Consider the following 15955-nt stretch of genomic DNA (forward strand, 5'->3'; position numbering starts at 1 on the left):
AGACGAGGTGGTCACAAATATCTAGGGAACTACTGCTCGTTCCTCTGCTTCAAGGAATTTCGTGACTTGGTCACTTCGCAAGCGAATCAAGGTAGGGACCCGCCTCAGGCGAGAATGACCGAGTCTTGCCTCGGTGTGTAAAGGTACTGATAGGCATGGGCTTGGGTTTGAGTCAGATCCTCAGGCAGGTCTTACCTTTGTGGTATACTTGGAGGAAATTCAGCTGTAAGTTCAAGGGTAGTTGCAAGTGAGGCAACTTTCCCTGATTGTACAAATAATAAACGCAAAGGTATTACACGGAATGACGGGAAGCACTTTTAGGAATGAAAATAATGTTCTCCATCACAACACTCATATTCACGAGTAGATGATGGGGATGGACTGGCCAATTAATCATCATCGTGGAGCATAGATCGAAAATGGACAAGTTGGACAGGGCTGGCTTGGAAAGCCAATGCATTACATTGAAAGCGGCGAGATATCCTTGATTAAAGTGACGGGGCAAGGCTGACACAGCCTTGTTCCGCCCGTGTTAAGAAATATCAGAACCTGAGCCCAACGCGTGCCGGTGGACTTTGCCTCCGGTGAAATGTGTAACCCCCGAAGACCGAGAAGTGCAGTAAGAATCAATTATATCGAGGGCGAAGGGTTGACTCACTCAGTTCCGCAAACTTGAGCTGTGAAGTGGTTAGCAGCGGTCGGTTCCATACTCTATATTGCTGTGACCAAGATTGACGGAGTGCAGATTGAATGTCAGCAAGAATATGATCTTGATCGTCGACTTGCTGACTCGCCAAACCTTCAGAACTGACATGTGGTTGACCTGTCTTTGTTATCTGTATCGGCCTGCTAGCCTGTCAGAGCACGTGGTATCGGAAAATGACAAAAGGTGTTGGGGCCGGCATCACGCCAGAACAAGATGTCCATGAAAAGATACAACCACCAGAATGAGCTCCCGTATGTAAGAGCCATGAGATTTTGAGTCCACAGGAGTCATATTCCAGTGAATAAAGTTCTAGCTCAAGTACCCATGCGAAAGGTCAATTGCCCTATATCTCAAAAGGTCGTTTTGGATGTAAGCCGCCGTGCTGCTCGAGCGACATCTCGCCCACGCGACCCATTTGTTTATTCTCTTTTCTTTGGCTGATTGTACAAGCAATGTGATCAGGAACTCATCATCGCCTAATGATGGGGAACATCATCGGGTTCGGGCTCCTCAAATAGATCGTCCACCACGTCCTGTGTTTCTCCTGATGAGCTCTGTCCCTCCACCTCAACAACCTGGTCGTCGTAAGCCTTCAAATCGCTGGCCAAGTTCGTCTCTTCGGGGGATTTTGGAGCTGCAGGAGGACTGAATTTCTGGACATGTCCTTCGGAATCGGATGCTTTTTGTTGCGGTGGCTTGTATGCCTTTAATTCTTTCAAATAAAGGTCTTGAATCAGATCGGCTAGGAATCCAGTAAGTACATATCACCTCTGGAATTGAGTCCAGCTCAAACAGAAGGCAACTCACGCATTCGGGCTACCGATGAGACTGCAAAACTTCGACGGGGAGCTTGGAAAGACCTTGAGCTCATACGAGCTAGGAGGCGGGACTAAAATTGGGATTAGCACATGAGCAAGACTGTGAAGCTCCAAAGACATACACTCGCTCTCAGTGACTGAGCCATGTTGATTTGATTGAAGCGGTGCCAATGGAAAGCTGGCTGAAAGAACAGTCTTGAATCGCAATGCCTGTGTTCTGCAAGTCCTATTGATCGTGATTTCCTGAAAGCTCAAGAGCGAGACTAGCCTGTTTGGGAAGCTTCATCTCACGTGTTTGTTCAGAGAAACACGTGATATTCAACCTTGGCATTTTTGCTCGATTTGCCCACTCATCACGTGCTCGTTGCCGCCTGCTTTCCTGCGCCTTCTTCTCAGCCTCTTTCTTATTCCACTTCTTTCTCCCCCTTCATCCCACTCTCACTCTCACCTCGCCACTCTCATCAATCTCTCGAGATCGCAGAAGTCGTCAAGAACCAGCGCATCTGCCCTGTCTTCGCAACACTCCACATTGCAGTTCCTGCCTTCTCGACGCACGACGCTTTCACCGTCGACGACGCGCTGACAATCGACCCTTTCGTGTTCAGAAGCCTCACCTCTTCCTTGACTCACGAGACCTTCACTGGTTGAACGGTCACAGTCCGCCTTCATCGTCATCTTTATTGCGCCAGTTCCAGTTCCCACCTGCGATTCTGTGTTGCATCTTCTTACTCGCGCTCTCTTCATCCACCCGAACTTGATTTTTCTTGCTCTCAAAAGGTAACTAGATAGTCCCGCCGAGCACTCGTTGAACCCTCAGACTCCTGTTTGGCTTGTCTCGTTCATCTGGCGATGGCCTTACTGACAAGTGGTGTCTACAGTGTACGACGACTCTCCTTCAGAAGTCTCCGTCATACACTACCAAATCGTTGTCTAATTCACATCTGCAAAAAATAAAATAAAAAGACCTGATCTCGTCCTTATAATCTGTGCACGCGCTACAAGACTTCCTCCTTGGCCATCGGAGGCTCTCAAGGCCTCTGCGTGGATTGAATTCAGACCTCAGGTCCTACATCAACCACCGTCAAACTGTATTCCCCGTTGTTAATCAAGACCTTCGCTACTAATCATAACCTTCGAACTTCTTATCGTGCCATCAAAAAGCGCCAGACACTGCGAAGACAAAGCAAGCTCGCAGGGCGTGTGGTTAAGAATCACACCGCCTTTAAATCAGCTCTAAAGTCCAAGATGGCGAACATTCCTGGCATCGAAAACCAGCCTCCAGATGGCCCAGCCTGGCATGACAATCTCAATATGCACCTCATCTGTCCTGATTGCAAACAAGTTCCTCCAGATCTTATTGAAGAGAATGCTGACACCATCTGTGGCAATTGCGGAATGGTCCTGGCCGAGAGGTTAATCAGTTACGAGTCCGAGTGGCGTACCTTCAATTCAGATGAGGGGAAAGGCGACGACCCGAACCGTGTTGGTGAGGCTGACAATGAACTATTGTTGACGAACAATGCGGGAACCATGATCGGTGGTGGTGGCCCAAATGTTTCCAAAGAGACCCGGAAGCTCAAGAAAGCTCAAGCTCTACAACAGGAGAATAAAGCTGATAAAGCTTTGCAAACTGCCTATGCTCAGATTGAAACCTGGGGTGAGAAAGCCAAGTTCACGTCATCCATCAAGACTGCAGCCAAGATGTATTTCAAGCGTGTCTACGAAGCAAATGCCCTGCGAGGTAAACAGACTGATGTCATTCTTGCTGGTTGTCTCTTCATTGCCTGCCGTCAGATGAAGCTACCTCGAAGCTTCAACGAGATTTTTGGATTGACCGCCGTTCCCAAAAAGGAGATTGGTCGAGCCTACAAGACACTGGAGAAATTCTTGACCCAATCTTCTCAAGACAACATCCAAGCTGTTGAAGGCAGTGGTGGTATCGCCAATCGCGATCTTTTGGAGTACCGTGGAACCCAATCCACAAAACCAGAGGATCTGTGCGGCAGATATTGCAACATGGTCGGTCTCAATTTCCGAGTCCAAACTATAGCAGAGGGTCTGGCGAAGAAGATTCCAACAATCGAGGGCCTCGCTGGTCGAAGTCCATTATCGAATGCCGCTGCTTGTACCTTTTTTGCCAGTCATCTCATTGGGTTCGGGAAATCGAGCAAACAAATCAGCGATGTTGCCGGTGTTAGCGATGCGACTATTAAGCATGCGTATAAGTTCTTGTTGCAGGAGAAGGAACGATTGGTTGATCCCACTTGGCTTGGTGAACAACCTCCACCTCACGGCGGATTCGGAGATCTGAATAATCTTCCTGGAGCCTGAGTCGACATCGTTCTCTTGGTTGAACAGATCATTTGGACCATTCAACCTCGACTGCTCTTACAGAGCTTCGCTCTCATCTATATCGATTGATGTCTCACACCCACAGGAAAAAGTTGGCTGGTCGTTCAATTGCGTTGGCGCTATGCAACACTTGTCTACAGAGTTACCAACGGTTACGGGGGATCTGGGATGGTTCGCTGAATAATGACTAAGTTTTAATTTCTTTCAGGCACGACGTTGTGCATAGCGAATGATATCCACCGGTGGGCCACAAAAAGTGATGCATGTAATGATAAAAGAAAGGATTTGGGGAAAAAATACTAAATTGAACAAAAGTCTCTCAAACATAGGTTGTTCTCTCCCTGACGATTCTGACCTGTAAGGTGACAATCTGAATCTCCCATGAACGCTGGATACGGACGATGGTCCAGTTCGTGTATTTATTCGTTCTCATTGGAGGATGATTATCTTATTTTGGCCCTCCGCGGACCTCCATGGAGTTAGTGCTCAAACACTCTTGCCTTGGAGATCATCCTTCTGAAGCTTGCTCTCATGGGAAAGCATACCGCTACGAAGCCTGAGAGGAGGATATGCAGGATGATCGATGGAGAAAGGCCAGACCTGGGGTTTAAGTAGCCTTTCCCTCTATGCTGACAAATCGTTCTTTAGTTGACCACATCGGACGTCCACGGCAGTTTACTTTCTTGCCATCACGAGTGTTCTCCTCAGGTCTTCACCTCAGGTCTTCATGCCGTCAAGCTTGCAGAAGAATCGTGCCCGACCAGATCCAGTTTCATGTCAGTCATGCCGGTCGAAGAAGTTGAAATGCAATCGTGTTCAGCCCTGTACAAATTGCACTGCACGAGGTATTCCATGCAAGTTCCTGGTTCCGCCTCAGAAACAATCGTTGGCAAATATCACCTCAAGAGGCAATGCCGATCTCCTAGAGAGAATTGAACGGCTAGAGGCTGTGGCTCTGATACCTTCATCTGCGCAGACTCTTTCGAACCATGTGACAGACGACACCTACACAGGCCCGACTCTGGTAGCTAAGCCAGATTCGGGAAATATGCTGGTATCCGACGAACATAAGATTCGAGACGAAGATTCGCAGGTACTTGAGAATGTTGGCACTCGAGAGGACACGGTGGTAAGATGAAGCCTTTGACTCTATCTAGGATCCTATATTTCGATGGGCGATCTGACTCATTTCCAGCTCTTCAGCCTCTCAGATGCCCTCGTCATAAGGATAGCGAGCACGAAAGATGAACTTAGCGAAGGAACATCTTCACACCACACAATGCAAACAGCGAGCTATCCTCAAGCGAATGGGAACGTGATCATATTTCCACCTTTCAATATGGCGATGCAACTTTTTCAATGTTACGAGACTTATGTCGATCATATATCGCGCATACTACACATCCCAACAGTTCGAGCTCTTATCAAGACTGTTTATTTGCGACTAAATCAAGGCAAGCCTAGTCCACCTGGTCAAACCGCACTGCTGTTGTCTATATTTGCCCTCAGCGCGGTGTTCTACCAAGCCTTTGAGCAGTCTGAAGTAGCCGCTAGTGAGGAAGAAGCTGTTAATCTCGCGAGAGCAATGGCAAAGGGGGCCTTCGATGTCCTAGATTATGCGCGTCGAAGCACTTCAGGCACATTGGAAGACATTCAAGCTTACATTCTGATGTCTCATGTGACCTTTCACTTCGACGGATTTTCAGCGAGAGGTCGCCTGCTTTTCGCGACTGCCGCTGCAATTGCAAAAGACTTGTGTTTGCACAAATTGGATGCGAATCAGTCCGTCAATCTGGATACTAGTATTCGCTGCATGATTGATAGAGAGGTCAAACGGAGATTATTCTGGTACCTCGCAGCCTCAGATTGGTATGATTTATTCCCTGACTAGCGTCTTGATTGACACTAATCACCATGCGGCAGGTTATCGGCAGCAATATCTGGTCCTCAGGAGGGTACGTACTCGATTCACCCGGGTCATATCAATGTCCAAATCCCAAGAAACTGCAACGATGATGATTTTGGGATGGAAGAGGAGAAGGAGCCGGATTCCGGACCACAACCCACAAGTATGACATACTTCATCGAGAAGATTCGACTCGCCCATATCTGTCGTGAAATCGTCGATACTGTGCCAATGGATGCCGTCAAACTCCAGCAAATGCCATATGAGAACATCATCGTATTGGACCAAAAATTGACAAACTTCATTGACAACCTGCCTTATTTCTTCAGACTCGACATCGATAGTCGCCAGCAAAGTCAACCGCTGGAAATGATCTACCCAAACATCCAGCTCCAGCGCTACTGCATCATAGGAGCCGTGCATAGCAGAAGATGCAAATTGCACCAGCGATTTCTCCTACGCCAGTCATCGGACCCTCGCTATTCTTATTCAAGGCAAGCATGTCTTGAATCAGCACGAACTGTTCTGCACTTCTACGACGGGATCTCAGACCATCATCCGCCGCGAACAATGCTACACGGCGTGGGAATAGCAATGCATTATATGCATCTGGCAATGGTAGTACTTGTCATGGACCTGTGCTTCAACAAGATTCAGGCAGATGAGGTTACGATTAAAGAAGAGGTGAAAGCTGGCTTACAATTGTTCGAGAGCACACGGCATCAATCACCGCTGCTCAAACAATTTGGGAGCTCTCTGTGCCATGTGATGAGCAAGCATAATGTGGACCTATCAGATTCGATGGGCTCCTCGCCTCACCGGGGTGTCGACCATGACCGAAATAGTAACAGTGCACCGTTTGATGTTGCGGCGGGAGAGAATTCCCAGTTTCCTAATTTTCAGAATGACATAGCTCATCCTGTCGAGTTTCTAGACCCCTCCTTTGATGAGATCTGGCAGAGGACGATAGAAACGGAGCCATGTGCTGATTTATCTGCTTGGGATAGTATGTTCTCAGCAATTGACGATAGACCGCTCTAAGATAGAGGTAGATGGAAGACTTCAGTAAAGGGAATATTGATTTTTTACTCCAAGCTAATGCTCTACAAGCCACGGCGACTATGCGTCGTGTGTCATGATGCGTGTGGCCGGCCATTGAAGTTTTGACCTTCTTCACTGAGGGCCCGCAGAACTATCTGGGAAAAAGGCCAGTGTCATGTACTTACCCAACAGCCAAATATTGGGGTGAACACATGCCTCAATAGAAGGCTGCAAGAGGGGAATACAGCCTATTTAATTCTTGATAGAAACATGATCCATTTGTGTAAGGTCACACCTCTGAGGCACAACCCCAAAAGTCGGGGTACACAAGCGGACGAATGCACCTTTGAAGACATCGGATGCTCCCCGAAATCAAGGACACTCGGTCAAAAACAGGGGTGAATATATACTTTCAATTTTCCTCGTTGTGACGTCGTAAAGTATCCTCCTCTTCGCCTTCGAATTGAATACTGACCTCACAACTTTTACCAACCACTATGCTTTCTCCACGTCTCCGCCCGATATCCATGTCGTTTCTCCGCATCCGATGATATCTTGATCCATCTCCTTCTGTAACGGGCTAGCGAGTAGTCGGCACTTGCGATGGTCATGGAGGTACTTGGACTATTGCTAGCATTCAAGCTCGCCGAACTGCCGGTGCATGGCATAAAGGTAAGCGTAGGGGACTGCATTCATTGCCTCTTCAATCCCATCGCTCGTGTATCACAAGTCTGAAGCGATTACGCGAAAAACGCATCAGATCCAGAAAGAGAGAATGCTTACCAGCAGTGCTCTGCTAGCTCTTGTAGCCCTTTGGACAGTATGCTTCGCGAGGCCTGGTCGTGAGCACAATCGATCTCCTTTCGCAAAGGCTCTCGAAGCTCGTCAGTCGGACGGTTCCGGAGGCTCGCCACTGCAGATTGATCTGGGATATGGAATCTTTGAAGGCTATCTCAACAGCACTAGTAATCTGAACACCTGGAGAGGGTAAGGCAGACTGGATGAGCTGTCGCTGCTGTCGCTGCGGAAGTTTGATACTAATGTTGTCTCTAGCATACGGTTCGCAGCACCCCCTATAGGCTCTAATCGCTGGCAAACACCGCAAGCTCCCGAACAAAACAGGTCTTCTATCGTCAACGCGAGCTCATATGCGCCAACGTGCCCCCAAGCACCAAACGCCAAGTTGACTATCCAGGCCGCCAACCAATCACTAGCAGATGAAGATTGTCTTTTTCTGAACGTGCAAGTGCCAGCGAATGCTACTGGTCCCTTGCCTGTCCTGGTTTGGATTCATGGCGGCGGCTATGGTGCGGGTAACGGCCGTCAAGATTTTGCAGCGATCATCAACGCCAACAACAACAGCTTCATTGGTGTTTCGATCCAATACCGACTCGGCGCATTTGGGTTCCTCGCTTCGGACGAAGTTTACCGCAATGGTGTGGTCAATGCCGGGCTGCTCGATCAGCATTTTGCGCTTCAATGGGTGCAGTCCTATATTTCACTCTTCGGTGGAAACGCATCGCAAGTGACGATAAGCGGTGAGAGCGCTGGAGGCGGGTCTGTTATGCTTCTAGACATGGCATATGGAGGAACTCTCGGTGACTCGCTGTTCGTCAACAGCATTGCGGCATCCCCATACCTTCCTATGCAGTACGGCTACAAGGATTGGATTCCGTCGCAATCCTATTATGCCTTCGCGACAGAGGCTGGGTGTCCTCCTGGTCTGCCCTATGGCGCCCATCCGCAGACTATCTTCGAGTGTCTCGTTGAAAAAGATACTGACACTTTGATCAGCGCAAGTGATACTATTTCGCAATCAGGCACGTTCGGCACCTGGGCATTTCTGCCAGTGTGAGTGCAACTTCCCAAGACTAACTGGGATAAACTGAGCTAATTGAAAATTACAGGACTGATGGCACCTACGTACAAGACTTACCAAGTCGACAGTTTCTTCAAAAACAAGTCAACGGTCGGAACCTTCTGGTGGGGAACAATGCAAATGAAGGCCCAGGATTTACGCCTCAGAATATTACCACTGAAGATGATCTCGTTGCGTGGCTTGGAGTGACTTTCCCACTATTCACTAACGATGACATCGCAAAAGTGTTGCTTTACTACCCCAGCTCGAACGACTCGACAGATCAAAATGCAACGCTATTTGCCACGGAAGGTGATGTTGGTGTTACTGCACTGAACCAGAGCAGTGTGGGATCTGGACAACAGCAGAGAGCGAATGTAAGACTATCTCAAGCAAGCGTATCTCATATTTCTTCTTCCGCTTACCACCACATGAAACAGAACATTTATGCAGAAACGACATTCGTTTGCCCATCATACTGGATGGCCGGTGCATATAACGATTATGGACGAGCAGCATACAAGTATCAGTACTCCGTGGCTCCTGCGACCCACGCATTGGATGTTGCGGCTTGTACGTGAAAGTCGACAACTAACGTTTACGAGCCTCACTAATTCTGCCTTGCCACAGACTTCGGTCCATCCCCTCCGAATGTTGGTCCAGATATGGCATTAGCCTTCAAACAGATCTGGGGTAACTTCATTACGACGAACAATCCTAGTATTTTCAATGGAGTCGCTAACGGCGCATCATCCAACTCTACATCCACCAACGACGCAACGGACTGGACTCCATTCTCGGCTTATGAGCCATTACAGCTGAATCTGAACCAGGTAAGATGAAGACCACTCCAAAACATAACTAGGTGCTGCTGCGAAATCTATCATGTCTAGGAAGCCTCTCTATCTGGAGAATACTGACATTTCAAAATCGCTACAGACTGGAGGGTCGCCCATTCAATTTCCAATATCCATAGGCCGCAACCTAACAATAAATGGCAATCCGGGACTTCAGAACGATATCTCGCTCGTGAATGCTTGGACATGGGAAGGCGGAAGAGGCTATCGCTGCGAGTTCTGGCGTAGTGTTGGGGCTATCGTGCCTGAGTAGAGCCAATCTGTGCGTCGATTGAGTCGTGAATAACACGGCAGTGCCACGATCTGACATCTCTTTCGGTCTAATTATCCAGCTACCGGGCATAGCACACATGGTGGATGCATATACTTAGCAAAAATTAGGGTACATATCATGCATGCGTCACAAATGCCATACGATTTGGCGATGAAACTTGAAGCACCCTTGTCATTTTCCATAACCACGATAATGGACACGAGTACGAGACATTTCGCTGTAAGCGATAGCCCCTCAAGAGCATTTCTTATACGCACTGCTCCAATCAATATCCTCCAAGCCGCGCCCTTTCAAGTCATTTCCCGCAAAACGCCAATGATGGGCATACCCCGCTTCGCCATATCGATCGCTGATACTGTGTGGGGTGATTTTCGTAGATAAAGGAGACATAATAATCTGGATTCTTTTGAGGTTGATATTATTCGATGTGTGTGTTGAGAGGCTCCTGAGTATTTTTCAACCTCCATACATTGTCTTTGACTGCGTGAAGAATAGCTGCAAACTCTCCATGAAGGGACATCTTGCAGTCTTCGAATAACAGTGCCTCAGGGTCGAGAGTGCTTCAGCCACTCTTTGCCGCATAATCGTGTGTGCACACGGAACGTTAGCCTAGTTCAGCATCAGGACCAGTCCACCAACTTCGACTCGAAAAATCCAACTAGGACAATGGCACTGAAAGCAACACACCTGCAATGCCACTGCGGTGCCATCCATGAACCAGCAACACTTCTCCGATCCGACACACTGCCCATCACCAATGATTTCTGCCACTGCTCCATGTGCCGTTTCTCCACGGGCAGCCTAGGAGCATGGTTCGCCGGTCTCAAGGGACGGCCGAGCGAAAAGTCCCTGAGCAATGCGAAGGCCTATTCTGCGACTGATGTCGCGGCAAGGTACTTCTGCAAGACATGTGGATGCAGTGTTTTTGTCCATATGCAGCAGGAAGACCGGTGGATTGCATGTGCTGGGATTGTGGAGGTGGAGGGTGACGGGGAGGGGAATGGGAAGCCTGGAGACAGGTATGGCAAAGAGGATCGAAACATCTCGCACCCAAGGTACCACGAGTTCGTTGGATCAGCGGTGGACGGCGGGCTTGCGCCGTATTTGAGCAACCTAGCTGGGCGGGACGTTCCATGCTACGACGGCGACCCAGCCGATGGCGAAAAGCCACTCGACCCAGCCCGGGTGCAATCCCTCCGCGACAACGCCGACATCTCGACCTCAGCCCGCGACAGCAACATCAAAGTCGCATGTTTGTGCGGTGGTGTCGAGTTCAACATCGCGCCGCCGCCGTACGACGATTCCAGCACAGGATGGTACGTGACTTCCGACAAATCGAAATACTACGCCCGCCTATGCAACTGTCGATCTTGTCGCTTGACGCTGGGCTTTACATTCCAGCCCTGGACATATATCCCGCCTAGCCAGCTGTTCGCAGCCCCAGGTGAGAGACTGATCGTCGGACCTGATGCAAAGTCCGCGAAGCAGATCGAGAAGATGCAGTATTACCAGAGCTCGGAGTCGGTGCTCCGAGGGTTCTGCGAGACGTGTGGTGCGACGATGCTGTATCAGAGCTTCGACAGGCCGTACATCATTAATGTCTGTGCGGGTGTGGTGAGGAGTAAAGTTGGGAATGTCTTGGTTCGAGAGTGGTTGGAGTGGGATCATAATGTGGTGAGCAAGAGGGAGGAGGCAGTGGATGAGATGATGATTGAGGCTTGGTTGAGGAACAAGTAGATGATTCGTTGAGAAGCCTGTCACACGGGAAAATTGAAGTCACAATTACGAATAGTGGATTCGAAGCCAGAAGGAAGAGAAGTAAATGCAAAAATGGTATGATATGTGTTATATAGATTAACTTTGCGTGCCTCAGGAAACCTCCCTACGGAGGGAAAAACCTGAACGTGCAATTTGCTTTGTGTCAACTCCAACCCCGATCACCTGGTAATCTCCAGATCAATCAACAATTGCCGAAATGGAACTAAACAATCGAGCTACCATCTGTAGGCGTCGACTTGCCACTCTCGTTAGCAGCACGTTGAGATTTCCTCAGTCTGTATCTCTTGATAGCCTTCCACGTTTCGATAACCATGACATAGACAACCAGGCACCCGACAACAATTCCCCACTCATAAGTGATGCCCGAATGCTTGAAAACCAAACTGTTGATTTTAGGGATATAAATCAGGGGGAAGACAAGACAGAATCCGGAGACAACAGCCCAGAACAGAAACTTGTTCTGGTAAACGGCTGGGAAGATGGAGAAGATCTTCGAACGATGAGAGTCAGTATCGCGCTCTACGCCGACCAGACCCATATTGAACAGAGAGGCATTGAAGTCTTTGACTTCCCAGGCTGTGACGAGGAGGGTGAATGATAAGACGGCGAAGACGGTGGCACGGGCTTGGAAGACGCGGTCGCACGTGCCATTGTAGTCCTGGTTGCAATCTTCACCTAGTGCAGTCTGTCCATGGCCAATGCCGTAGATGACGCTGACGAACGCGACTAAACAGAGAGAGCCCATGGTAATACCGTAGACCATCTTGTCGATGATGAGCGATTTGGTGAAAACACCGACTTTCATGTCTCGTGGTGGACGGTCCATGATATCCAAGACCGCTGGTTCGAGGCCGAGACCAAGAGCCAGTGGCGACGAGGTGACGAGGTTGGCCCACAAGATCTCCAAGGGTGATAGTGGGAATACTGACTGGTTGGATCTGTCTCGGAATGCCAATGCAGTAATCAGCAGAACCACTTGGGCAATATTGGAGGTGAGTAGGTGGAGTAAAAACTGCGGACAGCATTAGTATAAGAAGATGAAAACCGATTTTTGCGTGGCTTACCTTCTGAATGTTGTCAAACAAGCGACGTCCTTCTTGAATGGCGCGGACGATCGATGCAAAGTCATCATCAGCCAATACCATGTCTGCGGCCTGCTTGGCGACATCACTACCGTTGAGACCCATAGCGATACCAATATCAGCCAGCTTCAAAGCAGGAGAATCGTTGATGCCGTCACCAGTCATAATGCAAAAAGCCTGTCTGCGATGTAGGGCCTGAACCATACGGACTTTAGTGGTGGGTGAGCATCGAGCAACGACTAGGGGGAGCTTCTCGAGTCGATCCAGATCGTCGTCGGAGAGCTTGTCGAAATCAGATGCCAACATGACTTCTCCAGTTGCAGCAGGACCTGTGGTATTTAGACCACGACCGACGATACCAACTTCTTCGGCAATGGCGGTGGCAGTGCGGATGTGATCACCAGTAAGCATGTGAACAGTGATGCCCGCACGTTGACAGGTGCGGACAGCTTGTGCTGTTTCGGCACGAGGTGGATCATAGAGACCGATTAAACCGACAAAATGCAGTTGTGATTCGGCCACGTTACGATCGGTGACAATTGTTTGGTCGTCGGCAGAAACCGTTTTGTGTGCAAGGCAAAGGACGCGAAGTCCCTGTCCAGCCATAGCTTCGGCATCCGCGTTGATTCGAACCTTCTCTTCTTCTGAGCAAGTAGAAATCGGCAGAATTGCTTCCGTAGCACCCTTAGTAAAAAGGTCGATTTGGTTATTGTCAGGACGAGTGTAAGCCATGGTCATGCGCTTAATGGACGAATCAAATGGAAATTCAGCAACCATGGTTCGATTTTTCTTTGCCATCGCTTCGGCCTTGCCATGTTCAAATCTCATCGCGAAGACCTGCAGGGCAATTTCGGTGGGCTCACCGATAGCTGTCCAACCACCTTGTCCAGTGGAACCTGCTGGTGCAGAAGAGCCAGTCGCTGTCTTGGAAAGATTCTGCACGGTGGAAAGATTGCAAAGGGAGACAATGTCGAGGAACAAATCGAGAGGTGCGCCGCTCTGAACTTCAGACGTCGTCTCTCCATCGTCTCGTTCCACAGTGCCACTAGTGGGGTCGAAAGGATTGATAGAATTGTGAACGGACAAAGTCTCTGCGCCAGCGATCAATGCTCTCCTGACGATCATTTTACCCTGGGTAAGTGTGCCGGTCTTGTCGGAACATATATTTGAGACACCACCAACGGCTTCGAGGGACGAAAGTTTTCGAATGATGATATTACTCTTGGCCATAGCCTTGGTACCGACAGCAATTGTGAGAGTGAGCACGGCGATAAGAGACTCTGGGATAACGGCAACAGCCACACAGATACCGTAAATGAGTACCTCGTCCGAAACATCCCATTTGGCGGTAGAGAAGACGATGATGGCGAGCAGAATCGCCAGGCCAAAGAGTAACAATGCGAACTTGCTCAACTTGACTTGCAGAGGACTGCCAACAAGACCAAGAGCGTGTTTCATGACAGCAATTGTCTTTCGAAAGGATCGAACGAAGACGTTGCCCTCCGATCCAGAGGCCTTCTTATCCTGAAGAAGGCCCGCAATTTTACCGACTTCCGTAAGCATAGCAGTGGAGACGACGATTCCAGAACCTCTTCCGCGAGTGACCATGGAAGCTGAGTAGACCATATTAGCTCGATCACCGATAGGCATGTCCGGACGGGTCAAAACTTGATGAGCGAATTTAGATGTAGGCATGGATTCGCCAGTGAGGAGTGCCTCGTCAGTGGATAAGTTTACCGAATCGAACAATCGGAGATCGGCTGGAACCATCCCACCAGCAGCCAGTATGACCACATCACCGACGACGAGAGTCTCCGCTCTGACAACCTGGATCTGGCCGCTTCGGAGGACTTTGCATTCTGGTGACGAGAGTGCCTGGAGCGAAAGAATTGTTTGCTCGGCGCGCCAGTCCTGGACGAATCTGGTCGTGGATGTTAGTCTAGGGGTAGATTAAAGGAGTTAGTTCGACAATGAGCTTACCCGACAACGATATTCAACAGGATGACGGCCAAGATGACCGAGCCTTCAATGTAGTCGTCCAGACTGAACGACAGGATCATAGTGATCAAGAGAACAAGCGTAAGGGAATTGGAGACCTGTCTCAAGAGAATCTGGAACACGGAAATCCGTTCAGTATCCTCGATCTTGTTGGGTCCATCCTTCGCAAGGCGATCTGCTGCTTCATTGTTGCTAAGGCCATGCCTATATTGCTGGTGTTAGATTTGATTTCTCGAAATGTTTCAAACAAGTACGGTTGGTGGTCCTCCACGTAGGATTGAACGATTCCAAGTTGCGCAAATGGTAAGATTGGTGGGATGTCACTTACTCAACGTCAACCCCTAGCTGGGTGGCGAGATACGCGACCTCACAAGTGTGGGCGTTCTTACAAAGCTCGTCGCGGGATGGGGCTGGAACACTGGCGGCGATGCCAGTCTCGATGCTCTTCTCTTTTACTTGACTGTGGTGTTGCCCACCTATAGGGGGTTCGTCATTCACGGGCTCAACTTGCTCAAGCGTTGTTGTGGAACTGCCATTGGGGGTTGAAGTAATAACCATTCAAGGAAGGACAAGGACACTTTGTGTGTGGCCTTGGAGATCGAGAAGGAATGATTTCGCTTAGGTGAATTGACGGCTTCACTGAAGTCGAGAATTGATACCAAGTACAGATCTGACAATCACAGATTGAGATGTGTAACGAAAGAGAAAGGGATACTGATCCCCGGATTTGCTCTTGGAGTTATGTACAGAGCACGGGTAGACACCAATGAGTGGCGGTGGGGGGCAATCAAGGTACGCCCTCTATTCTGTGACAATCCAAGGCACTTCGGACAGTCCACATCATCAAGAAGCACTGCCACATCGAAATGGCAAAGGACCATTGGGTCAAGTGATTGCATGAGTGGGCATAGAGCATGGACAAGAAGTGACCATTCCTCGTTGAGCAATACCAAGAGGGAGGCGGCATGGAGAGGAGTCTGGTTAAGTCTGGGCAAGGGTTTCAAAAGCCCGTCATTCGTGGAGAAGCAGCCAAGACTGCGGTGGAATGCGAATGGACATGTTGATTATTTGCAGTAATGACATATGCAATTGTTGAGGCTAATGATGCGACCAAGCATCTTAAAACCTGTTCTCCTTCTTGGCTGCTTATACGTTCGGTCCCGTAAAGATTGGCTAGTGAGATAGTCCTCGCAGTAGCCACTGGTTAGAAAGGTCCGTACGGACTGCGAACTTCGCACTGCTCGCGATGCTCTTTGGCGATGTGAATCTGATGGGGATTGACGC

At 49.2% G+C, this 15955-nt stretch overlaps 6 protein-coding genes across 6 annotated transcripts; 4 read left to right on the top strand and 2 right to left on the bottom strand.

Annotated features, from left to right (window-relative positions):
- Positions 1-1182: 1182 nt before the first annotated feature.
- On the bottom strand, positions 1183-1670 carry LTR84_005695 (uncharacterized protein; the record flags this gene model as incomplete). Its single annotated transcript, XM_064849260.1, has 3 exons — positions 1183-1448; positions 1514-1595; positions 1647-1670. The coding sequence occupies 3 exons, from the start codon at positions 1668-1670 to the stop codon at positions 1183-1185; spliced, it is 372 nt and encodes a 123-aa protein (XP_064703963.1).
- A 1099-nt stretch (positions 1671-2769) lies between these two features.
- On the top strand, positions 2770-3855 carry LTR84_005696 (uncharacterized protein; the record flags this gene model as incomplete). The annotated part of the gene is made up of 1 exon (XM_064849261.1): positions 2770-3855. One exon carries the CDS (start codon positions 2770-2772, stop codon positions 3853-3855), a length of 1086 nt encoding a protein of 361 aa, XP_064703964.1.
- Positions 3856-4603: 748 nt separating this feature from the next.
- On the top strand, positions 4604-6823 carry LTR84_005697 (uncharacterized protein; the record flags this gene model as incomplete). Its single annotated transcript, XM_064849262.1, has 3 exons — positions 4604-5005; positions 5072-5745; positions 5800-6823. The coding sequence occupies 3 exons, from the start codon at positions 4604-4606 to the stop codon at positions 6821-6823; spliced, it is 2100 nt and encodes a 699-aa protein (XP_064703965.1).
- A 609-nt stretch (positions 6824-7432) lies between these two features.
- On the top strand, positions 7433-9791 carry LTR84_005698 (uncharacterized protein; the record flags this gene model as incomplete). The annotated part of the gene is made up of 7 exons (XM_064849263.1): positions 7433-7495; positions 7554-7810; positions 7877-8674; positions 8731-9058; positions 9122-9254; positions 9312-9514; positions 9621-9791. 7 exons carry the CDS (start codon positions 7433-7435, stop codon positions 9789-9791), a joined length of 1953 nt encoding a protein of 650 aa, XP_064703966.1.
- Positions 9792-10478: 687 nt separating this feature from the next.
- LTR84_005699 (uncharacterized protein) lies at positions 10479-11549 on the top strand (the record flags this gene model as incomplete). Its single annotated transcript, XM_064849264.1, has 1 exon — positions 10479-11549. One exon carries the CDS (start codon positions 10479-10481, stop codon positions 11547-11549), a length of 1071 nt encoding a protein of 356 aa, XP_064703967.1.
- A 244-nt stretch (positions 11550-11793) lies between these two features.
- LTR84_005700 (uncharacterized protein) lies at positions 11794-15229 on the bottom strand (the record flags this gene model as incomplete). The annotated part of the gene is made up of 4 exons (XM_064849265.1): positions 11794-12603; positions 12656-14594; positions 14654-14875; positions 15000-15229. 4 exons carry the CDS (start codon positions 15227-15229, stop codon positions 11794-11796), a joined length of 3201 nt encoding a protein of 1066 aa, XP_064703968.1.
- Positions 15230-15955: the final 726 nt, after the last annotated feature.

This window comes from Exophiala bonariae, assembly GCF_035927105.1.
Source record: "Exophiala bonariae strain CCFEE 5792 chromosome Unknown scaffold_21, whole genome shotgun sequence".
NCBI classification, from domain to species: domain Eukaryota; kingdom Fungi; phylum Ascomycota; class Eurotiomycetes; order Chaetothyriales; family Herpotrichiellaceae; genus Exophiala; species Exophiala bonariae.